At 45.5% G+C, this 25,829-nt stretch overlaps 1 protein-coding gene across 5 annotated transcripts in view; it reads right to left on the reverse strand.

Moving 5' to 3' along the window:
* Positions 1–25,829, reverse strand: part of LOC138281115 (uncharacterized) — a 415,049-nt gene that overhangs the window by 35,369 nt on the left and 353,851 nt on the right. For all 5 annotated transcript variants that reach the window (XM_069219553.1, XM_069219552.1, XM_069219551.1 and 2 more), the window contains exon 14: positions 1,080–1,928. In XM_069219553.1, the coding sequence (XP_069075654.1) occupies positions 1,080–1,928 (849 nt within the window). The remainder of the gene's footprint in view (positions 1–1,079; positions 1,929–25,829) is intronic.

Consider the following 25,829-nt stretch of genomic DNA (forward strand, 5'->3'; position numbering starts at 1 on the left):
TTTAAGCCTAGTTGCATTTTTTTATTCTTTCTAACTTCCTTTCCTGTCTATCTGCACATCTACTGGCATGCAGTCATGATTGACCGCATTTAGAATCACATCACTGAAAACAACCTAATTTCCATTTCATCCACCTTTAAAAATAGATAGGCAGGAAAATATATTTTTTTTCTGTCTGTATTGATCAGTGAAAAGAGAAAACAAGGAGCCTCAGATACAGAACCTTGATACATTAATCTATTACATTAGTTACAAGAGGATGCAAGACCTCAAGCTGGGCAGATGTAATAAACCGATTCAAACGACTCAACCAACGTAAGACTTGGCAGCAGAGTAACTGAAATTGGGAACTACCATTTCTTTGTCATGTAGATTAAAAAATGCCTTCCATGTAACTGTGGGTAAAAGATCAGAGAGCCACGAGATGGTACCAAAACTATACTGAGGACCCTGGGTTGGTGCCCACAGGTGCAGAACAGCCCAATACAGGGTATTAACGAGTGGAGTATATAGATGCCACTGCCATTAACAGCTACCTTTTCTTATATCAAAATGTTAAGTACCCCGTGCACAACTGCTTCTATTCTTACACTCTCAACATTGCAGCTACGGCAGAGCAAGGGCGCATCTGATCCCTCTTTCTGCCACCTATTTGTGATGACAGTGGTCCTACTGACTCGTCAGAAACACTTCTGTCAGAAATAAGTGACATCTGAGCCACCATATCATGGTGGGCTGCTTGGCATTTTTTTCTTTTTGGAAACAAACCACCAGAGAGGGAGTTTGTTTCTGAAAAAAACAAAAAAAAGGGAAGAACAGAATTTTCTCCCTGTGCAGTGAGGCCATTGTTTAATTCCCCTGCCAAGGTGTGCTGTACCCAGCAGGATAAATCTGCATTAGATCTCTCGTAGGTGCATTAAAGGCAACCGCCCTGTGGCTGAAACAGCCACTGATGACTATGCCACCAGAACTTCGACCAGCACACAACAGTGAGCACTTCAAGGCTGTCACGCTCCCAAATCAAGTACTTAGAGCTTTTACTTAGCTGCACAGTTTCGAAGCAGAAAGTGATGACTTACTCTGAAGTGATGGATTCGAAACCACAAGAGAGGTGAGAATAACTGTTGCAGACTTTGCATCTTTTCCACGAATCCTATTAAGAATTTCCGCAGTGAGAGGACTTGCTTTCTTCTCTGGCTTTTCTGATGCCATAGGCAACACAGGACCAAGAGGACCACGATCAGCATTCAAAAAGCTATTTGGAGGCATGAACGGAGAGTAACCAACATTGCCAATTCTTCCATCAGTATTAATATTTGCAGGCAGTATTTTCTGTCCAGTGTTAAAATTAGCAGGTGCATCTGAACGAAACCCTCCAGGAGCGACTGGTTGATGCATTGTTCCTTGGTCTGGTAAACATCTCATAAGCCTGTTTGCCACAGGGTCACTTCTTGGAACATCAAGAAATTTATTCATAGCAGGAGCAGAAGGATTTGTTTGTGCGAAAAGTTGTGAAGGCCCTCCAGCCATGCTGCCTGGCACAGGGGCACGATTTGTTAGATCGTGTTCATTTCGAAAACCACTGTTTACAGAGGGAAATGCACCTGGCCCTGAAGATGCTTTTGGAACAAACTGGTTTAACTCTGAGCCAATGCCTATTGGTCCAAACATGTCTGGTCTACCAAAAGAGGCTGGCTGAGCATGGCCAGTGGTGGGCTTCAGGCCTTGCCCAACTTGCATCATTGGTCCCCGGCCCCAGTTTCCAAGTTCCAATGCAGGTTGATTTTGCATTATGCCTTGGTTCCAATTTGGGTCTCCTGTCTGATACGGAGCTGGCTGATTCGGCAGAATTGGATTGCTAGGCCAGTTACTATGTCCTCCAGTATGCGAAGCTTGCTGACCTGGTACCAGATTCCAATGCTTGCTTCCTAAACAGAAAAAGTGAGATATTTAAGGACACAAACAACTTAAGATGCAATTATGACACAAACAAAAAATCATTAGAATAGAACATATATTTGATGACATTAAAGGCAAAAAACTACATACTTTAAAAACTCTGAAATTAAGAGTTTTAAACTTCAGTTACTGAAATTCCATTCCGTTTAAGGCAAAACAGTGTGTCCGAGAAGTATAGCATTCTCAAAGCACTTTTAATTTCTTTTGTTAGTCAGATGTGCTTTATTCACTAAACAAACCCTGTTCTCATAAACTAACAGTATCGCCACTAAAACCAACCAAGAGTAGGAGTTCTGGTTTATAGTATTTGCGGAACTATGTGTTATTATTACGGGAGACCGGCTAGTGGCCGCACCTCCCCTGGCACTCTTTGGGTATGATAAAGATGTTAAAAAGGAGGTCCAGAAAGTAGTGGCAATGGGACTTCTATTGGCGAAGCGCAGGGTATCAATAAGATAGGACCATGGACTGTTACCCACTCTCACAGAACGTCATGCAGATATGGTGTATTGCAATACTCAATTAGACGCTTATAATGAGTTAGCTCCGCCACAGAACTGTCCGCCAAATTATTGCGGACCGTATCAAATGTACTTAATTGTCAAGGAAATGGGAGAACTGGATGACAAAGGCTGACATGTCCACTTTGGGTGCTAAACTGAATCATCACCCCCCCCGCCCCCCCCCCCGCCCCCCTTCCAGCTTGTTCTGTTCATAATGTGTCGCTCAGCTTAAGTTGGTTCTGGAAGGTGTTACACACCTCACTATTTGTGGTGAATTGTAAGGGGAGGGTCCTGGTGGGAGATAACCTATGTATCACAAGTACAGTCAATTGTGATGTCATATTATGCTTATGTACTGTTGGTCACAGTAGAATTTTTAGCACTGAATGTCGAATGTTGCTATTGTTACGTATTGCAGAAAATCACAAATGAAAAGTTAAAAAAAAAAAACACAAGAGTACTAAACAAATCTAGCCACAGTTCTACTACCACACATTCAATGAATACACTGCTTTATAGTCCTGGAGCAAGATGCTTTACTTTTCTAAAATGTTTTTGAAAAGTAGTCAATTAAACTAGTCTCTTGTACATAAATATGGATCTCTTACTCCGTATTCCACAGATTAAAGGTGATGAGTCAAATTAAAATGACCTTAATGGTTAAAGCGCATACGTTCTAGCATGTCTTGGAAAGTTGTGCTACTGTGCATTGTATACTGTTTTCCTGGTTTACTATAACTTTTCACAGTGACCTTCGAACTAAGCCGCAGGGGTTCTGCATTATTACTGTGCTGTTCGTCTGCAGACCACAGCCCTACTAATGGGGGTGGGGGGGGAGAGAGGGAGGGAGGGGGGGTTGCTCTCAAAGGAAATCAGTAAACTGAGTAAGGCTAATTACTTCCTAGTCCTGGGCTGATAGGGATGGCAGTGCCATTCAAGTCCAACTGCCTACAGGCTCTGCCTGCCAAAGGTCATTTCAGAATCCCATTACCCTGTGCCCCTGGCCCATTCTTATGTATGTGGTAAACATAGATCTCCCCACTTCCATCCTTTGGACAGTGTAGGTTCCTCTACCTTCAGTGGATCTCACTGCCCCCCTCGATTAGTGTTGCTCTTTGATCCCTAAGTTTTTCTGTCATCATCAGTCTGGCTCCAACAGCCATACCTTTACCAGTCGAGATTGGTACAACAATTCATACTCTGCTATATAGCCTGTGAAAACAGGACACAAAGAAAGCTGTTGCACTTCTTCCTAGGAGTGAGATTGTAATTTGAAACACTGCACTTTTGTTGACTCAGGCTTCTTGCTATAGTCACTAAAGTAGGAAAAACGCCATCCATGAGGCAGTAACTTGTTGGTCATCTGAATTTTGAGACTGTACACTGGCCAAAAGCTAATGATATGCAAAAGACAGAATATCCACTGGGCTGGCATTTTTCTACACTGGCTGGAAAAAGAAGTCTCATTCAGACCTTTGTGCTATGACCTGTAAGAGTAGGAGCTGATCGCTGTTTAAGTAGAGAAGATGCCCTGAACGCTGGAAGAGATTGCCCAAGCACAGTACTACATGGAGGATGGTTCAAGAAACCGATCACAGGAGCCACAAGATAGCTGAATCCCAACTGGTGAATAAGCAACACAAAGATCACATACAGGCACCACATGGGTTGTGCTGCAGAGATGCTGTAGGAAGTTGGCTCTGTATGTGCTATTTCAAAGTAAGGAATAGAATGCACAGAGTCCAAGGGTTCCCCTTAGAGGTAAGATAGTGGCAAAAAGAGATAATACTAATGCTCTATTTTGTGGTAGTGTGGTCGAGCAGTAGGCTTATCAAAGGAGTAGTGTTAAGCATTTGTTGTACATACACACAGGCAATAAATGAGGAACACACACTCAGAGACAAATCCAGCCAATAGGTTTTGTTATAGAAAAATATATTTTCTTAGTTTATTTTAAGAACCACAGGTTCAAATTCTACATGTAATATCTCATTTGAAAGGTATTGCAGGTAAGTACTTCAGGAACTTTGAATCATTACATTAGCATGTATACTTTTCACATAAAACACAATAAGCTGTTTTAAAAGTGGACACAGTGCAATTTTCACAGTTCCTGGGGGAGGTAAGTTTTTGTTAGTTTTGTCAGGTAAGTAAATCACTTACAAGTCTCGGATTTGGGTCCAAGGTAGCCCACCGTTGGGGGTTCAGAGCAACCCCAAAGTTACCACAAGAGCAGCTCAGGGCCGGTCAGGTGCAGAGGTCAAAGAGGTGCCCAAAACACATAGGCTTCAATGGAGAGAAGGGGGTGCCCCGGTTCCGGTCTGCCAGCAGGTAGGTACCCGTGTCTTCGGAGGGCAGACCAGGGGGGTTTTGTAGGGCACCGGGGGGGACACAAGTCAGCACAAAAAGTACACCCTCAGCAGCGCGGGGGCGGCTGGGTGCAGTGTGCAAACACGCGTCGGGTTTTCAATGGTTTTCAATGAGAGACCAAGGGATCTCTTCAGTGGTGCAGGCTGGCAAGGGGGGGCTCCTCGGGGTAGCCACCACCTGGGCAAGGGAGAGGGCCTCCTGGGGGTCACTCCTGCACAGGAGTCCCGTTCCTTTAGGTGCTGGGGGCTGCGGGTGCAGGGTCTTTTCCAGCCGTCGGGAAATGGAGCTCAGGCAGTCGCGGTCAGGGGGAGCCTCGGGATTCCCTCTGCCGGCGTCGCTGTGGGGGCTCAGGTGGGACAACTTTGGTTACTCACGGTCTCGGAGTCGCCGGAGGGTCCTCCCTGAGGTGTTGGTTCTCCACCAGTCGAGTCGGGGTCGCCGGGTGCAGTGTTGCAAGTCTCACGCTTCTTGCGGGGAGTTGCAGGGGTCTTTAAATCTGCTCCTTGAAACAAAGTTGCAGTTCTTTTGGAGCAGTGCCGCTGTCCTCGGAAGTTTCTTGTCTTTCTTGAAGCAGGGTAGTCCTCAGAGGATTCAGAGGTCGCTGGTCCCTTGGAAAGCGTCGCTGGAGCAGGTTTCTTTGGAAGGCAGGAGACAGGCCGGTAGGACTGGTGCCAAAGCAGTTGGTGTCTTCTGTTCTTCCTCTGCAGGGGTTTTTCAGCTCGGCAGTCTTCTTCTTGTAGTTTCAGGAATCTAAATTCTTAGGTTCAGGGGAGCCCTTAAATACTAAATTTAAGGGCGTGTTTAGGTCTGGGGGGTTAGTAGCCAATGGCTACTAGCCCTGAGGGTGGGTACACCCTCTTTGTGCCTCCTCCCAAGGGGAGGGGGTCACATCCCTAATCCTATTGGGGAATCCTCCAATTTCTAAAAGTTAGAGTCACTTCAGCTCAGGACACCTTAGGGGCTGTCCTGACTGGCCAGTGACTCCTCCTTGTTATTCTCATTATTTTCTCCGGCCTTGCCGCCAAAAGTGGGGGCCGTGGCCGGAGGGGGCGGGCAACTCCACTAGCTGGAGTGTCCTGCGGTGTTGGCACAAAGGGGTGAGCCTTTGAGGCTCACCGCCAGGTGTGACAGCTCCTGCCTGGGGGAGGTGTTAGCATCTCCACCTAGTGCAGGCTTTGTTACTGGCCTCAGAGTGACAAAGGCACTCTCCCCATGGGGCCAGCAACATGTCTCGGTTGTGGCAGGCTGCTGGAACTAGTCAGCCTACACAGATAGTCGGTTAAGGTTTCAGGGGGCACCTCTAAGGTGCCCTCTGGGGTGTATTTTACAATAAAATGTACACTGGCATCAGTGTGCATTTATTGTGCTGAGAAGTTTGATACCAAACTTCCCAGTTTTCAGTGTAGCCATTATGGTTCTGTGGAGTCCGTGTTTGACAGACTCCCAGACCATATACTCTTATGGCTACCCTGCACTTACAATGTCTAAGGTTTGGCTTAGACACTGTAGGGGCACAGTACTCATGTACTGGTGCCCTCACCTATGGTATAGTGCACCCTGCCCATGGGGCCAGCAACATGTCTCGGTTGTGGCAGGCTGCTGGAACTAGTCAGCCTACACAGATAGTCGGTTAAGGTTTCAGGGGGCACCTCTAAGGTGCCCTCTGGGGTGTATTTTACAATAAAATGTACACTGGCATCAGTGTGCATTTATTGTGCTCTGAAATTTGATAGCAAACTTCCCAGTTTTCAGTGTAGCCATTATGGTTCTGTGGAGTCCGTGTTTGACAGACTCCCAGACCATATACTCTTATGGCTACCCTGCACTTACAATGTCTAAGGTTTGGCTTAGACACTGTAGGGGCACAGTACTCATGTACTGGTGCCCTCACCTATGGTATAGTGCACCCTGCCTTAGGGCTGTTTGGCCTACTAGAGTGGTGACTTATCTATACTGCATAGGCAGTGTGAGGTTGGCATGGCACCCTGAGGGGAGTGCCATGTTGACTTACTCGTTTTGTTCTCACCAGCACACACAAGCTGGCAAGCAGTGTGTCTGTGCTGAGTGAGGGGTCCCCAGGGTGGCATAAGATATGCTGCAGCCCTTAGAGACCTTCCCTGGCATCAGGGCCCTTGGTACCAGGGGTACCAGTTACAAGGGACTTACCTGGATGCCAGGGTGTGCCAATTGTGGAATCAAAAGTACAGGTTAGGGAAAGAACACTGGTGCTGGGGCCTGGTTAGCAGGCCTCAGCACACTTTCAATTCAAAACATAGCATCAGCAAAGGCAAAAAGTCAGGGGGTAACCATGCCAAGGAGGCATTTCCTTACAGATGCATTCCTACTTAACCTATAATACTGTAACGTTCTGACAAGCTACATACCCTTAGGTTGCCATATATTAACCTTCACAGATGAAATTGGGTCAGGTGTAGCTGGCAGCAGCTGGTTTGCCTGATCTTAGAGCAACCTCTTTAATCCCTAAAAGTTCCATAGCATAAATCAACTGTAGTCATAGGTGGTTCTTAACCTCAATGACTAGTTCCCACTTACAATATGTGAAGGCTTGCATTTCACAGAGCGTCCCTGGTCCATATCATGTCCTCAAATTCAAATATTTACTTGACCATCATTTTTTTAAATACGAGCCTCCAAAGACATGTATCCACAGGGAATATTAGTGTAGGTGCTGACCCACGGCTATCTGCTGCTCTTACAAAACCTTTAGCTCAGTTGGGACCTCAGCAGGAAAATTCAAATTTGTCCCACCTGCCAAAGGCTACCAAACCCTTGATGACTTGGATGTCAATGAAACTCAAACATTTATCCCAGGTATTTTTATTTCTATTTTGGTTGAGGGATAATTTTTTTTAATGTTAACAGTTGAGTCTTAACCCACTAATTTGCCAACATTGACCCCAGAGCTAAAGGATATTTACACCAGCGCCCATATGTTTGTATTTGCTATCTCCAAATGGCTCAGAACATTCTCAACTTTTGGATTTAATACCTCTGTTTTTTAATATAATACGATGTATTTATTGGATCATATTCTTGTATCTCTAAGGAATGAAGGTCTTTAAGGTTAACATGGAACCAAGATTCATTCTCAGATAACACTAGATGTAAAGTCTGGGCTTTTAAATGATTCTCTGCTGCCTGTTAGAAGTGGAGAGACAGCTCTTGATATAACCTCTTGAAAGAGGTTGAAGCTGTCCCGCTGCTACAGCCTAAAGTAATTACTTGTGGATTCATTTAACAGCTGTCTGTCCAGCAGTAGGGTCTCTGATTTAACTGCTTCTCCTGCCATTTCTGAAGAATAGCCATGTTAATCAGTCATTTGGAATTATGAATATGCAAAATGTCATGAAACAGCAGGTAAGAGAATTGATTGTCTACTAGTTTGTGAATGCCCTAAAACACCAGACATTCAGACACAAATGCATCTCTCCACTGCAGGAAGCTGTGTTTGTGTCATAGCTGATGTGACTCAACTGAAGACTACTGGGGGTGTTTGGGCTTCAGGAAAGACGGAATTCTGGAAATCTTTAAGGTGCAATGTCTTGAGGCATGGTTAGTGCGCAGCATGTTAAAAGCTGCATTTTCCCTTTAGGTGTGGTAATACAATTAAACATTTTTTTTCCACACCCAAATGTACTTCTCACATTAAAATTCATACAAGAAAAGACAAGTCTCCCTCTTGTAGGCATTTTTTTAAATTACATTTCAGTTTAAAGGAAAAACATTTTTAAAAAGTTTCTGTTAATACTTAAGAGATATTTCAGAGTTTATGGATCTATGTACAGCCATTGGAATTATGCGGTAGGGAAGATTCCAATTTTGCTACATAAATGACTAAACTATGCACAAAAAAAGCCAAATCACGTGGCATAATACAGCAAATTTTGATAGTATTACTTCATTCTTTTGACATTTTTACAAACGGTAACTGTCTGGGAAATGATTTCACCTCATCAGTACCAGTTTTACAACCAAATAAATATATAAACAATTGAAAGATCTCCAGCTAACCTTTGCAAATGGTCCTCCAACGCATGCAAACATCACCACATTTTAAGTAACTTTTCATCATTATAAACTAGAATCAACATTTTGTGTTAAAGTCTACAGATTATGGATTAAGTGACAAACTTTTAATTATGCACAAAAAAAGGTGTGACCGCATAATCCCATACCCCAGTGGCCCTGGATATATGAGAGAAAAGCCATGACTGAGAACTTGCCTGTCTACATGACAGTGCCCCTGCCAGGAGGAAGTGGCATGATTCACCAATGTATAGTCTCAGACTGAAGAGATCTCTGTGGAAAACACCACAATAAAGCGAAGCTCACCGGCCAGTGGTGGAGGAACTGATATCATATGGGTCAAAAAGCTGCAGTCAATCACCTTCGTAATCAAGAAGTATGAACCTGCTTCTCTGGCCTCCCTGCAATCTAGGGATACATTAGCTTTAATCACAGGCCTGGGGTCCTATGCCAGAAGCTGGAGGAGGCTGTCCTGATTTAGAAACTTGATGGACTCCTCATTCTGCTCCAAGCTCTTCTGGGCAAGGCTTTGAGCCGATTAGTCACTGGCCACACTGTTGGTGACCTTATCAGAAAATCAAGACTGCAAATGATGGGTTTCGAGAGCACACTTCTACTAGATGACCACCAAAGGGACAACCTCTAGTGAACTGTGTACACCTCATAACCCAGTTGCTATTTGACCTCCAGGATCTAGTAACTGCATGAACTCTAAATGGGCCACCAATGAAACAACGCAAAGTCCTTAAAGGTCAGGCTCCCTCCTGAGCAGGCAGAGACTCCACTTTCTCTATTTTTGCCTAATCTTCAGAGTGGCTATCTTTGACGCAAGTACGGCATGTCCTTATCTGGACACTGACATCGATAAGACACATGATGCAACATCAATCTGGGACAAATGCCTTTGTATATCTATTTCAAGGTTAGATAAATAATGTAGTCTGAATTAAATAATTTTTACATTATTTGTTTATAGAAGTGCATCGAAGACTAGCATTTTGATGCATACAGGCTATGTCAGCCATTCCTAAGGTTATGTAAGAAATTCGCTTATCTGGTAATCCACAGTATAAAAAGCTATTCACAAGTAACCAAAGCGGGGAAGGTCCTTTGTCCCTTATTATCATTCATAATACTGCAGAAGATCCCTACAGACTATCAGACTGCTGTGATGCTGCAGCATCCCGTTCTATGCTGAAAGCCAATACCGACCCAAGTCCAAAAGGAGAGAAGCAGATGTGTATTTTCTTTTCGAGGGAAGATTTCCTCCCGGTTATTGACAACTACAGCCTCTTGCTGTAAACAGGTATGCAGTGCATTCATTCTCCCTAAGAAACTCTAAATTCAAGTTACACTACTCTATACTCATAGTATAGTGCATAGAAGTACGTTTTAGTTTGTTAGGATGCTATATAGTATTTCCACTATGGTAGAAATGTTCATAGTTTTCCTTGTTCGCAACATGCTTTACTATTGTTTTAATAATATTCTGAGTGGTTATTTTGCATCTGCTAAGCAACAGAATGAGTCTGTTGCAATCAACACTTGAACTTAAATGAAAATGTCACTTACCCAGTGTACATCTGTTCGTGGCATCAGTCGCTGTAGATTCGCATGTTTTGCATAGCTCGCCATCTGGTGTTGGGCCGGAGTGTTACAAGTTGTTTTTCTTCGAAGAAGTCTTTCGAGTCACGGGACCGAGTGACTCCTCCTTTTGTCTCCATTGCGCATGGGCGTCGACTCCATCTTCGATTGTTTTTCCCCGCAGAGTGTGAGGTAGGAGTTGAATTGTAGTAATAGTGCCCATGCAATGGAGTGACTAAGTATGTACCTATTTAAGGTTGAGATGATATATATACAAATAGTTGAAGGTAACTTCCAAACTGCTACAGGCTCCCGGGGAGGCGGGTGGGCACATGCGAATCTACAGCGACTGATGCCACGAACAGATGTACACTGGGTAAGTGACATTTTCAGTTCGATGGCATCTGTCGCTGTAGATACGCATGTTTTGCATAGACTAGTAAGCAGTTATCTCCCCAAAAGCGGTGGCTCAGCCTGTAGGAGTGGAAGTAGTTTGAAATAATGTTCTTAATACGGCTTGACCTACTGTGGCTTGTTGTGCGGATAACACGTCTACACAGTAGTGCTTGGTGAATGTGTGAGGCGTAGACCATGTGGCTGCCTTACATATTTCTTGCATTGGGATGTTTCCTAGAAAGGCCATGGTAGCACCTTTCTTTCTGGTTGAGTGTGCCCTTGGTGTAATGGGCAGCTGTCGTTTAGCTTTAAGGTAGCAGATTTGGATGCATTTAACTATCCATCTGGCTATACCTTGTTTTGATATTGGGTTTCCTGCATGAGGTTTTTGAAATGCAATAATGAAAATGTCACTTACCCAGTGTACATCTGTTCGTGGCATCAGTCGCAGTAGATTCGCATGTTATGCAATAGCTCGCCATCTGGTGTTGGGCCGGAGTGTTACAAGTTGTTTTTCTTCGAAGAAGTCTTTCGAGTCACGGGACCGAGTGACTCCTCCTTCTGTCTCCATTGCGCATGGGCGTCGACTCCATCTTCGATTGTTTTTCACCGCAGAGGGTGAGGTAGGAGTTGAATTGTAGTAAAAGTGCCCATGCAATGGAGTGACTAAGTATGTACCTACTTAAGGTTGAGATGATACATATACAAATAGTTGAAGGTAACTTCCAAACTGCTACAGGCTCCCGGGGAGGCGGGTGGGCACATGCGAATCTACTGCGACTGATGCCACGAACAGATGTACACTGGGTAAGTGACATTTTCAGTTCGATGGCATCTGTCGCTGTAGATACGCATGTTATGCATAGACTAGTAAGCAGTTATCTCCCCAAAAGCGGTGGATCAGCCTGTAGGAGTGGAAGTAGTTTGAAATAATGTTCTTAATACGGCTTGACCTACTGTGGCTTGTTGTGCGGATAACACGTCTACACAGTAGTGCTTGGTGAATGTGTGAGGCGTAGACCATGTGGCTGCCTTACATATTTCTTGCATTGGGATGTTTCCTAGAAAGGCCATGGTAGCACCTTTTTTCCTGGTTGAGTGTGCCCTTGGTGTAATGGGCAGCTGTCGTTTAGCTTTAAGGTAGCAGATCTGGATGCATTTAACTATCCATCTGGCTATACCTTGTTTTGATATTGGGTTTCCTGCATGAGGTTTTTGAAATGCAATAAATAGTTGTTTAGTCTTTCTGATGTTGTTTGTTCTGTCAATGTAATACATCAATGCTCTTTTGACATCTAACGTATGTAGTGCCCTTTCAGCTACGGTATCTGGCTGTGGAAAGAACACTGGAAGTTCCACTGTTTGATTTAGATGGAACGGTGAAATAACCTTTGGCAAAAATTTAGGATTGGTCCTTAGGACGACCTTATTTTTGTGAAGTTGTATAAAAGGTTCTTGTATAGTAAACGCCTGAATCTCGCTTACTCTTCTTAGGGAAGTAATGGCGATGAGAAATGCCACCTTCCAGGTTAGGAACTGTATTTCGCAGGAGTGCATGGGTTCAAAAGGTGGACCCATAAGTCTAGTTAGGACCACATTTAGGTTCCATGAAGGAACAGGTGGTGTTCTTGGTGGTATAATTCTCCTAAGTCCCTCCATGAATGCTTTAATGACTGGTATCTTATATAGGGAAGTTGAATAGGTAGTCTGCAGGTATGCAGATATTGCTGCAAGGTGTATTTTAATGGAAGAGAAAGCCAGGTTAGATTTCTGTAAGTGAAGCAAGTAACCCACTACATGTTCTGGAGTTGTGTGTAATGGTTGTATTTGATTAATATGGCAGTAGCAAACAAACCTCTTCCATTTACTTGCATAGCAGTGCCTGGTGGATGGCCTTCTGGCTTGCTTTATGACTTCCATACATTCTTGGGTAAGTTGTAAGTGCCCGAATTCTAGGATTTCAGGAGCCAGATTGCTAGATTCAGCGATGCTGGATCTGGGTGTCTGATCTTTTGGTTGTGTTGTGTCAACAGATCTGGCCTGTTGGGCAATTTGATGCAGGGTACTACTGATAGGTCTAGCAGCGTTGTGTACCAGGGTTGCCTTGCCCAAGTTGGTGCTATTAATATGAGTTTGAGTTTGTTTTGACTGAGTTTGTTTACCAGGTAAGGAAGGAGAGGGAGAGGAGGAAAAGCGTAAGCAAATATCCCTGACCAGTTCATCCATAGGGCATTGCCTTGGGACTGTGTGTGGGTATCTGGATGCGAAGTTTTGGCATTTTGCGTTCTCCTTCGTCGCAAACAAGTCTATCTGAGGTGTTCCCCAGAGTTTGAAATAAGTGTTCAGAATTTGGGGGTGAATTTCCCATTCGTGGACCTGTTGGTGATCTCGAGAGAGATTGTCTGCGAGTTGATTTTGGATCCCTGGTATAAATTGTGCTATTAGGCGAATTTGGTTGTGAATTGCCCAACGCCAAATTTTTTGTGCTAGCAGGCTTAACTGCGTGGAGTGCGTCCCCCCTTGTTTGTTTAAATAATACATTGTTGTCATGTTGTCTGTTTTGACGAGAATGTATTTGTGAACTATTATTGGTTGGAAAGCTTTTAGTGCTTGAAAAACTGCTAGAAGTTCTAGGTGATTGATATGCAGTTTTGTTTGATGTACGTTCCATTGTCCTTGTATGCTGTGTTGATCGAGGTGTGCTCCCCACCCTGTCATGGAAGCATCTGTTGTTATTACGTATTGTGGCACTGGGTCTTGGAAAGGCTGCCCTTTGTTTAAATTTATGTTGTTCCACCACAGAAGCGAGAGGTAAGTTTGGCGGTCTATTAACACCAGATCTAGGTGACCCTGTGCTTGAGACCACTGTGATGCTAGGCACTGTTGTAAGGGCCTCATGTGCAGTCTTGCGTTTGGGACAATGGCTATGCATGAAGACATCATGCCTAGGAGTTGTAACACCATCCTTGCTTGTATCCTTTGTGTTGGATACATGCGTTGTATGATGGTGTTGAAATTTAGAATTCTTTGTGGACTTGGAGTGGCTACTCCCTTTGATGTGTCTATTATGGCTCCTAGGTATTGTTGTACCTTGCGCAGCAGAATGTTGGATTTTGTGAAGTTGACGGTGAACCCGAGTTTGAAGAGGGTTTGTATGATCTGATTTGTGTGATTTGAGCACTCTATGAACGAATGGGCCTTGATTAGCCAGTCGTCCAAATATGGGAACACATGTATTTGCTGCCTTGTTATGTGTGCAGCGACTACCGCTAGACATTTGGTAAAGACTCTTGGTGCGGTTGTTAATCCGAAAGGCAGTACCTTGAATTGATAATGTATTCCTTTGAATACAAACCTTAGGTATTTCCTGTGCGATGGGTGTATTGGTATATGGAAATAAGCATCCTTGAGGTCTAAAGTTGCCATGTAGTTGTGCAGTTTTAGCAATGGTAATACTTCCTGTAGTGTGACCATGTGAAAGTGGTCTGATTTGATGAAAGTATTCACTACTCTGAGGTCTAGGATTGGTCTCAGTGTTTTGTCTTTCTTTGGTATCAGAAAGTACAGTGAGTAAACTCCTGTGTTTATTTGTGTGTTTGGCACTAGTTCGATTGCATTCTTTTGCAATAGTGCCTGCACTTCTATCTCCAGGCAATTGGAATGATGTTTTGTCAAATTCTGTGCTTTTGGTGGTATGTTTGGAGGGAATTGTAGAAATTCTATGCAATAACCATGTTGGATAATTGCTAGAACCCAAGTGTCTGTAGTGATTTCCTCCCATGCTTTGTAGTACTGACTTATTCTTCCCCCCACTGGTGTTGTGTGGAGGGGGTGAGTGACATGTGAGTCACTGTTTAGTAGTAGGGGTTTTGGGGCTCTGAAATCTTCCTCTATTTCTAGGGAATTGCCCTCCTCTATATTGTCCCCGAAAACCTCCTCTATACTGTCCCTGGTAACTGGACGGTGTTGCCTGTGAGGTGCTGGCTTGTGTGCTCTGACCCCGAAACCCCCCTCTAAAGGGTGTTTTACGAAACGTGCTGTAATTTCCTCTGCTCTGCGGGGAGTAGAGTGCGCCCATGGCTTTGGCAGTGTCTGTGTCTTTTTTGAGTTTCTCAATCGCTGTGTCCACTTCTGGGCCGAACAGTTCCTTTTCGTTAAAAGGCATATTGAGAACTGCTTGCTGAATCTCTGGTTTAAAGCCAGACGTTCTGAGCCATGCATGCCTTCTGATAGTTACAGATGTATTAATTGTCCGTGCAGCTGTATCTGCAGCGTCCATGGAGGAGCGGATCTGGTTGTTAGAAATGGTCTGTCCCTCTTCAACCACCTGTTTTGCCCTATTTTGTAGATCCTTGGGCAGATGTTCAATGAGATGTTGCATCTCATCCCAATGGGCTCTGTCATAGCGCGCAAGTAGTGCCTGGGAGTTCGCGATGCACCACTGGTTTGCAGCTTGTGCTGCGACTCTTTTACCAGCTGCATCGAACTTGCGGCTTTCTTTATCTGGGGGTGGTGCATCTCCAGATGTGTGGGAGTTGGCTCTTTTTCTAGCTGCTCCTACAACGACAGAGTCTGGTGGCAGCTGTGTAGTGATGAAAACCGGGTCCGTAGGAGGCGCTTTATACTTTTTTTCCACCCTTGGTGTGATTGCCCTACTTTTGACCGGCTCCTTAAAGATTTCTTTTGCGTGCCGGAGCATACCAGGGAGCATAGGCAGGCTTTGGTATGAGCTGTGGGTGGAGGAGAGTGTGTTGAATAAAAAATCATCCTCTACCTGTTCTGAGTGGAGGCTTACGTTGTGAAATTGTGCTGCTCTAGCCACCACTTGAGAATACGCGGTGCTGTCCTCTGGTGGAGATGGCTTCGTAGGGTATGCCTCCGGACTGTTATCTGACACTGGGGCGTCGTATAGGTCCCATGCGTCTTGATCTTGGTCACCCTGGCTCATGGTGGTGTGAGCTGGGGAATGTGATGGAGTTTGTGCTGGTGAGACGTTAATCACAGGTGGAGGAGAGGGTGGTGGAGTAACTCTTTTCACCACTTTTGGTTGTGGTGTCTGTTCAGTCTGGAACTCCAACCTTCTCTTTCTTGTAATAGGGGGAAGGGTGCTTATCTTTCCTGTCCCCTGCTGTATGAAAATACGCTTTTGCGTATGGTCCACATCCGTTGATTGTAGCTCTTCCTCAAACCTATGCTTTTGCATTTGTGAGGTTAGCGAGTGCTCTTCTGTATAAGAGCCTGAAGCTGGGTCGGTTGCAGCTTGTTTCAGTACCGAAACCCTGTCAGCGTCCTTTTTCGGCTCCGAGGTGACTTTTTTCTTTTTCGGGGCCGAAACCTCTCGGCGCCGATCTTCGTCGGGCCCGCTGTCTCGGCGTCGAGCCGTGTCAACACCGGCATCTCGGTGTCGACGCTTGTCTCCAGCACTTTCTCGGTCCCGAGAAGGCTGTGTGCCGGTGTCTCGACCGGAGTCGGACGATCTCGGCACTGTTTGGGCCTTTTTCGGTGCCGACGGTCGGTCACCGAATTTATGGGTCGAGCCATGGCCTGGTGGCAGTGGCGTCCCCTGGGCCTTGTAAATGTTCCTCTGAGTGGATTTCGACGTCTTACTCACGGTTTGTGTATCGTCGAATCCTTCGGAGTCCGAGTCTTGAATCGAGAAGGTACCTTCCTCTTCTTGTTCCTCGAACTCCCGTTGGGCTGTCGGTGCGGACGCCATCTGAAGTCTTCTGGCTCGACGGTCTCGGAGTGTTTTTCGGGACCGGAACACACGACAGGCCTCGCAGGTGTCTTCGCTGTGCTCAGGTGACAGGCACAGGTTGCAGACCAAGTGTTGGTCTGTGTAGGGGTATTTATTGTGGCATTTGGGGCAGAAACGGAACGGGGTCCGTTCCATCGGCGTTCTTCAGCACGCGGTCGGGCCGACCAGGCCCCGACGGGGGATCGAAAAAACTACCCCGAAGGGCACCGGAGCTCTTCGATCCTTCGACGCGGTGTTGAATCTAACTACGCCGAACCCGAACGCAACAATACCGACGAAAATCTTCCGAAATTTAGCTATTTTTCCGTTCCGAAACTCGGAGCGACAGAAACACGTCCGAACCCGATGGCGGAAAAAAAACAATCGAAGATGGAGTCGACGCCCATGCGCAATGGAGACAGAAGGAGGAGTCACTCGGTCCCGTGACTCGAAAGACTTCTTCGAAGAAAAACAACTTGTAACACTCCGGCCCAATACCAGATGGCGAGCTATTGCATAACATGCGTATCTACAGCGACAGATGCCATCGAACATAGTTGTTTAGTCTTTCTGATGTTCTTTGTTCTGTCAATGTAATACATTAATGCTCTTTTGACATCTAATGTATGTAGTGCCCTTTCAGCTACGGTGTCTGGTTGTGGAAAGAACACTGGAAGTTCCACTGTTTGATTTAGATGGAACGGTGAAATAACCTTTGCAACAATTTAGGATTAGTCCTTAGGACGACCTTATTCTTGTGTAGTTGTATAAAAGGTTCTTGTATTGTAAACGCCTGAATCTCGCTTACTCTTCTTAGGGAAGTAATGGCGATGAGAAATGCAACCTTCCAGGTTAGGAACTGTATTTCGCAGGAGTGCATGGGTTCAAAAGGTGGACCCATAAGTCTAGTTAGGACAACATTTAGGTTCCATGAAGGAACAGGTGGTGTTCTTGGTGGTATAATTCTCCTAAGGCCCTCCATGAATGCTTTAATGACTGGTATCTTATATAGGGAAGTTGAATAGGTAGTCTGCAGGTATGCAGATATTGCTGCAAGGTGTATTTTAATGGAAGAGAAAGCCAGGTTAGATTTTTGTAAGTGAAGCAAGTAACCCACTACATGTTCTGGAGTTGTGTGTAATGGTTGTATTTGATTAATATGGCAGTAGCAAACAAACCTCTTCCATTTACTTGCATAGCAGTGCCTGGTGGATGGCCTTCTGGCTTGCTTTATGACTTCCATACATTCTTGGGTAAGTTGTAAGTGCCCGAATTCTAGGATTTCAGGAGCCAGATTGCTAGATTCAGCGATGCTGGATCTGGGTGTCTGATCTTTTGGTTGTGTTGTGTCAACAGATCTGGCCTGTTGGGCAATTTGATGTAGGGTACTACTGATAGGTCTAGCAGCGTTGTGTACCAGGGTTGCCTTGCCCAAGTTGGTGCTATTAATATGAATTTGAGTTTGTTTTGACTGAGTTTGTTTACCAGGTAAGGAAGGAGAGGGAGAGGAGGAAAAGCGTAAGCAAATATCCCTGACCAGTTCATCCATAGGGCATTGCCTTGGGACTGTTTGTGTGGGTATCTGGATGCGAAGTTTTGGCATTTTGCGTTCTCCTTCGTCGCAAACAAGTCTATTTGAGGTGTTCCCCAGAGTTTGAAATAGGTATTCAGAATTTGGGGGTGAATTTCCCATTCGTGGACCTGTTGGTGATCTCGAGAGAGATTGTCTGCGAGTTGATTTTGGATCCCTGGTATAAATTGTGCTATTAGGCGAATTTGGTTGTGAATTGCCCAACGCCAAATTTTTTGTGCTAGCAGGCTTAACTGCGTGGAGTGCGTCCCCCTTGCTTGTTTAGATAATACATTGTTGTCATGTTGTCTGTCTTGACGAGAATGTATTTGTGAACTATTATTGGTTGGAAAGCTTTTAGTGCTTGAAAAACTGCTAGAAGTTCTAGGTGATTTATATGCAGTTTTGTTTGATGTACGTTCCATTGTCCTTGTATGCTGTGTTGATCAAGGTGTGCTCCCCACCCTGTCATGGAAGCATCTGTTGTTATTACGTATTGTGGCACTGGGTCTTGGAAAGGCCGCCCTTTGTTTAAATTTATGTTGTTCCACCACAGAAGCGAGAGGTAAGTTTGGCGGTCTATTAACACCAGATCTAGAAGATGACCCTGTGCTTGAGACCACTGTGATGCTAGGCACTGTTGTAAGGGCCTCATGTGCAGTCTTGCGTTTGGGACAATGGCTATGCATGAAGACATCATGCCTAGGAGTTGTAATATCATCTTTGCTTGTATCTTTTGTGTTGGATACATGCGTTGTATGATGGTGTTGAAATTTTGAATTCTTTGGGGACTTGGAGTGGCTACTCCTTTTGTTGTGTCTATTATGGCTCCTAGGTATTGTTGTACCTTGCACGGCAGAATGTTGGATTTCGTGAAGTTGACGGTGGACCCTAGTTTGAAGAGGGTTTGTATGATCTGATTTGTGTGATTTGAGCACTCTATTAACGAATGGGCCTTGATTAGCCAGTCGTCTAGATATGGGAACACATGTATTTGCTGACTTCTGATGTGTGCAGCGACTACTGCTAGACATTTGGTAAAGACTCTTGGTGCGGTTGTTAATCCGAAAGGCAGTACCTTGAATTGGTAATGAATTCCTTTGAATACAAACCTTAGGTATTTCCTGTGCGATGGGTGTATTGGTATATGGAAATACGCGTCCTTGAGGTCTAAAGTTGTCATGTAGTCGTGTAGTTTTAGCAATGGTAATACTTCTTGTAGTGTGACCATGTGAAAGTGGTCTGATTTGATGAATGTGTTCACTATTCTGAGGTCTAGGATTGGTCTCAGCGTTTTGTCCTTCTTTGGTATCAGAAAGAACAGTGAGTAAACTCCTGTGTTTATTTGTGTGTTTGGCACTAATTCGATTGCATTCTTTTGCAATAGTGCCTGCACTTCTATCTCCAGGAGATTGGAATGATGTTTTGTAAAATTTTGTGCTTTTGGTGGTATGTTTGGAGGGAATTGTAGAAATTCTATGCAATAACCATGTTGGATAATTGCTAGAACCCAAGTGTCTGTAGTGATTTTCTCCCATGCTTTGTAATAATGACTTATTCTTCCCCCCACTGATGTTGTGTGGAGGGGGTGAGTGACATGTGAGTCACTGCTTAGTAGTAGGGGTTTTGGGGCTTTGAAATTTTCCTCTATTCCTAGGGAATTGCCCTCCTCTATATTGTCCCCGAAAACCTCCTCTGTACTGTCCCTGGTAACTGGACGGTGTTGCCTGTGAGGTGCTGGCTTGTGTGCTCTGACCCCGAAACCCCCCTCTAAAGGGTGCTTTACGGAATGTGCTGTAATTCCCTCTGCTCTGCGGGGAGTAGAGTGCGCCCATGGCTTTAGCAGTGTCCGTGTCTTTTTTGAGTTTCTCAATCGCTGTGTCCACTTCTGGACCGAACAGTTCTTTTTCGTTAAAAGGCATATTGAGAACTGCTTGCTGAATCTCTGGTTTAAATCCAGACGTTCGGAGCCATGCATGCCTTCTGATAGTTACAGATGTATTAATTGTCCGTGCAGCTGTATCTGCAGCGTCCATGGAGGAGCGGATTTGGTTGTTGGAAATGGTCTGTCCCTCCTCAACCACTTGTTTTGCCCTATTTTGTAGGTCCTTGGGCAGATGGTCAATGAGATGTTGCATCTCATCCCAATGGGCTCTGTCATAGCGCGCAAGTAGTGCCTGGGAGTTAGCGATGCGCCACTGGTTTGCAGCTTGTGCTGCGACTCTCTTACCAGCTGCATCGAACTTGCGGCTTTCTTTATCTGGGGGTGGTGCATCTCCAGATGTGTGGGAGTTGGCCCTTTTCCTAGCTGCTCCTACAACAACAGAGTCTGGTGGCAGCTGTGTAGTGATGAAAGCCGGGTCTGTAGGAGGCGCCTTATACTTTTTTTCCACTCTTGGTGTGATTGCCCTACTTTTGACCGGCTCCTTAAAGATTTCTTTTGCGTGCCGGAGCATACCAGGGAGCATAGGCAGGCTTTGGTAGGAGCTGTGGGTGGAGGAGAGTGTGTTGAATAAAAAGTCATCCTCGACCTGTTCTGAGTGGAGGCTTACATTGTGAAATTGTGCAGCTCTAGCCACCACTTGAGAATACGCAGTGCTGTCCTCTGGTGGAGATGGCTTCGTAGGGTATGCCTCCGGACTGTTATCTGACACTGGGGCGTCGTATAAGTCCCATGCGTCTTGATCTTGGTCACCCTGGCTCATGGTGGTGTGAGCTGGGGAATGTGATGGAGTTTGTGCTGGTGAGACGTTAATCACAGGTGGAGAAGAGGGTGGTGGGGTAACTTTTTTCACCACTTTTGTTTGTGGTGTTTGTTCAGTTTGGAACTCCAATCTTCTCTTTCTTCTAATAGGGGGAAGGGTGCTTATTTTTCCTGTCCCCTGCTGTATGAAAATACGCTTTTGCGTATGGTCTACATCAGTTGAGTGTAGCTCTTCCTCAAACCTATGCTTTTGCATTTGGGAGGTTAGCGAGTGCTCTTCTGTATAAGAGCCTGAAACTGGGTCGGTTGCAGTTTGTTTTGGCACCGAAACCCTGTCTGCATCTTTTTTCGGCTCCGAGGTGACTTTTTTCTTTTTCGGGGCCGAAACCTCTCGGCGTCGATCTTCTTCGGTGCCGCTGTCTCGGCGTCGAGCCGTGTCTACACCGGTATCTCGGTGTCTATGCTTGTCTCCAGCACTTTCTCGGTCCCGAGAAGGCTGCGTGCCGGTGTCTCGACCGGAGTCGGACGATCTCGGCACTGTTTGGGCCTTTTTCGGTGCCGACGGTCGGTCACCGAATTTATGGGTCGAGCCATGGCCTGGTGGCAGTGGCGTCCCCTGGGCCTTGTAAATCTTCTTCTGAGTGGTTTTCGACGTCTTACTCACGGTTTGTGTATCGTCGAATCCTTCGGAGTCCGATTCTTGGATCGAAAAGGTTCCCTCCTCTTCTTGTTTCTCGAACTCCCGGTGGGCTGTCGGCGCGGACGCCATCTGAAGTCTTCTGGCTCGACGGTCTCGGAGTGTTTTTCGGGACCGGAACGCACGACAGGCCTCGCAGGTGTCTTCACTGTGCTCAGGTGACAGGCACAGGTTGCAGACCAAGTGTTGGTCTGTATAGGGGTATTTATTGTGGCATTTGGGACAGAAACGGAACGGGGTCCGTTCCATCGGCGTTCTTCTGCACGCGGTCGGGCCGACCAGGCCCCGACAGGGGATCGAAAAAATTACCCCGAAGGGCACCGGAGCTCTTCGATCTTAGACGCGGTGTTGAATCTAACTACGCCGATCCCGAACGCAACAATACCGACGAAAATCTTCCGAAATTAGCTATCTTTCCGTTCCGAAACTCGGAGCGACAGGAACACGTCCGAACCCGATGGCGGAAAAAAAACAATCGAAGATGGAGTCGACGCCCATGCGCAATGGAGACAAAAGGAGGAGTCACTCGGTCCCGTGACTCGAAAGACTTCTTCGAAGAAAAACAACTTGTAACACTCCGGCCCAACACCAGATGGCGAGCTATGCAAAACATGCGTATCTACAGCGACAGATGCCATCGAACGTGACGTTTCTTGTGTGTGATGTTGAGAATGAAATTGGGCTTTCAACTTATCACTGCGTCCCTGATTATTTGTTCAGGGACTGTTAGTAACCTAGAAACTAAGAACATCACATTAACTATCTATTGAATGGGGTTGTGTGGGGCTTTAAATCTCTCTTCACATTCAATTGCTGGTACCAAAAACTAAGTTAACTTGAGACACTCACTGGTATGAACCCAAACCTTGTAGAGCAAGCCAACATCTTAGTTTACTCAAAAAGAAGACGCAGAGTTAACCCTTGACCATGACCACCAACATAAAGTGCTACAGAAGACCATTTTTAAAATGTGCGCTTATTGTTTTGGTGGTGTGTTTTGGGCTTTTATTAAGCATACCTTTAGTACTGTAGAACTGCTGCAGGTTCATTCCTGACATTTATTTAGATATAGTGGGTCCAGTCAATTCATATAGAAACAACAGTAGCTATTTTGTATTAAAAAAAAAACTTTGTTGCATCGTAGACCAAAATTCTATCAAAGAAATCGGCAATCAACAGTTCTCCATGGGATAACAGTAGCCCAAGGCCTATGTTTAGATTAAAATCTAGTGCTACAGAAAAACAAACATGTTCGGAGATGGTCCTCAAACCCAGAAGGTGATAGCCACTTCTAGTTTTCAGTTTTTATCTGTTTAATGAGTAGGATATTAACCTACCTAGAAGTAAAATACTGTCTAGCTATCAAATTTAATATGTTTTGTGAGGAAATAGGATGTATTATATAATGCGGTTGTGCGACCGTACTGTGTAATACACTTACCAAACCACTCAAGTACAGTGGGTTTAGTTTGCAAAACCCTCAGCTCAACCATGGGTAGCTGTGGCACTGAGCAGCAAGGCTTACACAGAGGCACAAGTGTAAATCATAAAAATAGACTATATTTCTAAGAACTCAGACAATGGAACGTAAAAGATCCAGAGATGTAGATTTTCAGAAGCAATAGTTAAAGCTATTTCGCTCATATACAAACAAGCCTTGGCAAAGCCAGCAAACTGGACACTTAAAGACATTTAAACTTCGTTAATTGTCAATATGGTTGTAAGCACTTGGGGCATTGAACTCCAGCATAGAGCTATTCAGGGGGACCAGCATGGTCATCAAGAATATTTACTGTCACAGAGGAAGCAGTTCTTCAGCAGCTCCAGGCACCTGTCTGTGTTGCAATGGTTGGCTGTGGAGTGGTACTGATGTAAGGGATCAGTATTGAGAGTATATGCCTTTGTGGAGTTGGTTTTTTGGTACTCTTTCTAGGACTTGTTTTTGCAATAACTCGTGGACTTTGAGTTTTTGCTAAGACAGATCTCTAGGATTGTGTCTCTTGCCTTTTAGGGGCATCCTTGAAGGTCTTTTTGTTAATTTGATGCAATGCCAGTTTCGGGGATAAGCGCTCCGGGGATAGGGATTTTGGGGGCATGTGAGAGGGGGAGCTGAGTGATGGAGCCACTTGCTTGTGGTTGACAAACCTCTCTGGGTTTGATCTCTTCCTCCAAAAAGCTGTAATGACACCTGTGAGGCCCCTATTGGCTGAATGTTGTATGGGTGTACTTGAGTGAAAGACACCCAAGTTTGTTGGCCTTTCTGACATGGTTTATTAAAAAATATGGAAAATGTCACCCAGTGTACATCTGTTCGTGGCATGAGACGCTGCAGATTCACATGCTGTGCATTACCCTGCCATCTAGTGTTGGGCTCAGTGTGTTACAAGTTGTTTTTCTTCAAAGAAGTCTTTTCGAGTCACAAGACCGAGTGACTCCTCCCTTTCGGCTCCATTGCGCATGGGCGTCGACTCTATCTTAGATTGTTTTCCCCACAGATGGTGAGGTAGGTATTGTGAGTATACTAGAGGTGCCCATGCAATCGATTAGTTATGTATGTACTTAATGTGTATCAAGAGAATATTTATTTACATATTTACAATTTTCATTCAACTAAGAACAGCTACAGGCTACCGGGGAGGTGGGAGGGTGCATGTGAATCTGCAGCGTCTCATGCCACGAACAGATGTACACTGGGTAAGTGACAGTTTCCGTTCGGTGGCATGTGTAGCTGTAGATACACATGCTGTGCAGTAATCTCCGCAAAAAGCGGTGGTTTAGTGTAAGGAAATGACTCCTTGGCATGGTTACTCCCTGACTTTTTGCCTTTGCTGCTGCTAAGTTTTGATTTGAAAATGTGCTGAGGCCTGCTAACCAGGCCCCAGCACCGGTGTTCTTTCCCTAACCTGTACTTTTGTTTCCACAATTGGCACACCCTGGCATCCAGGTAAGTCCCTTGTAACTGGTACCCCTAGTACCAAGGGCCCTGATGCCAGGGAAGGTCTCTAAGGGATGCAGCATGTCTTATGCCACCCGGGGGACCCTTCACTCAGCACAGACACACTGCTTGCCAGCTTGTGTGCGCTAGTGAGGACAAAACGAGTAAGTCGACATGGCACTCCCCTCAGGGTGCCATGCCAACCTCACAATGCCTATGAAGTATAGATAAGTCACCCCTCTAGCAGGCCTTACAGCCCTAAGGCAGGGTGCACTATACCATAGGTGAGGGCATAAGTGTACGAGCACTATGCCCCTACAGTGTCTAAGCAAAACCTTAGACATTGTAAGTGCAGGGTAGCCATGAGAGTATATGGTCTGGGAGTCTGTCATGCACGAACTCCACAGCACCATAATGGCTACACTGAAAACTGTGAAGTTTGGTATCAAACTTCTCAGCACAATAAATGCACACTGATGCCAGTGTACATTTTATTGTAACATACACACCAGAGGGCGCCTTCGAGGTGCCCCCTGAAACCTTAACCGACTATCCGTGTAGGCTGACTAGTTCTAGCAGCCTGACACACACCAGACATGTTGCTGGCCACATGGGGAGAGTGCCTTTGTCACTCTGTGGCTAGTAACAAAGCCTGTACTGGGTGGAGATGCTTATCACCTCTCCGTGGTGAGCCTCAAAGGCTCACCCCCTTTGTTACAGCACCACAGGGCACTCCAGCTAGTGGAGTTGCCCGCCCCCTGGGGCCACGGCCCCGCTTTTGGCAGCAAGGCCGGAGGAGATAATGAGAAAATCAAGGAGGAGTCACTGGCCAGTCAGGACAGCCCCTAAGGTGTCCTGAGCTGAGGTGAGTAACTTTTAGAAATCCTCCATCTTGCAGATGGAGGATTCCCCCAATAGGTATAGGAATGTGCCCCCCTCCCCTCGGGAGGAGGAACAAAGAGGTGTACCCACCCTCAGGGCTAGTAGCCATTGGTTACTAACCCCCCAGACCTAAACACGCCCTTAAATTTAGTATTTAAGGGCTCCCCAGAACCTAGGAACTCAGATTCCATCAACCTAAGAAGAAGAGGAATGCTAAGCTGACAAACTCTGCAGAGAAGACGGAGACACCAACTGCTTTGGCCCCAGCTCTACCGGCCTGTCTCCCCACTTCTAAAGACACTGCTCCAACTACACTTTCCACAGGGACCAGCGACCTCTGAAGCCTCAGAGGACTGCCCTGCATCTAGAAGGACCAAGAACTCCTGAGGACAGCGGCTCTGTTCACCAAAGACTGCAACTTTGAAACAAAGAGGCGACTTTGCAA

This window comes from Pleurodeles waltl, chromosome 2_2, assembly GCF_031143425.1.
Source record: "Pleurodeles waltl isolate 20211129_DDA chromosome 2_2, aPleWal1.hap1.20221129, whole genome shotgun sequence".
NCBI classification, from domain to species: domain Eukaryota; kingdom Metazoa; phylum Chordata; class Amphibia; order Caudata; family Salamandridae; genus Pleurodeles; species Pleurodeles waltl.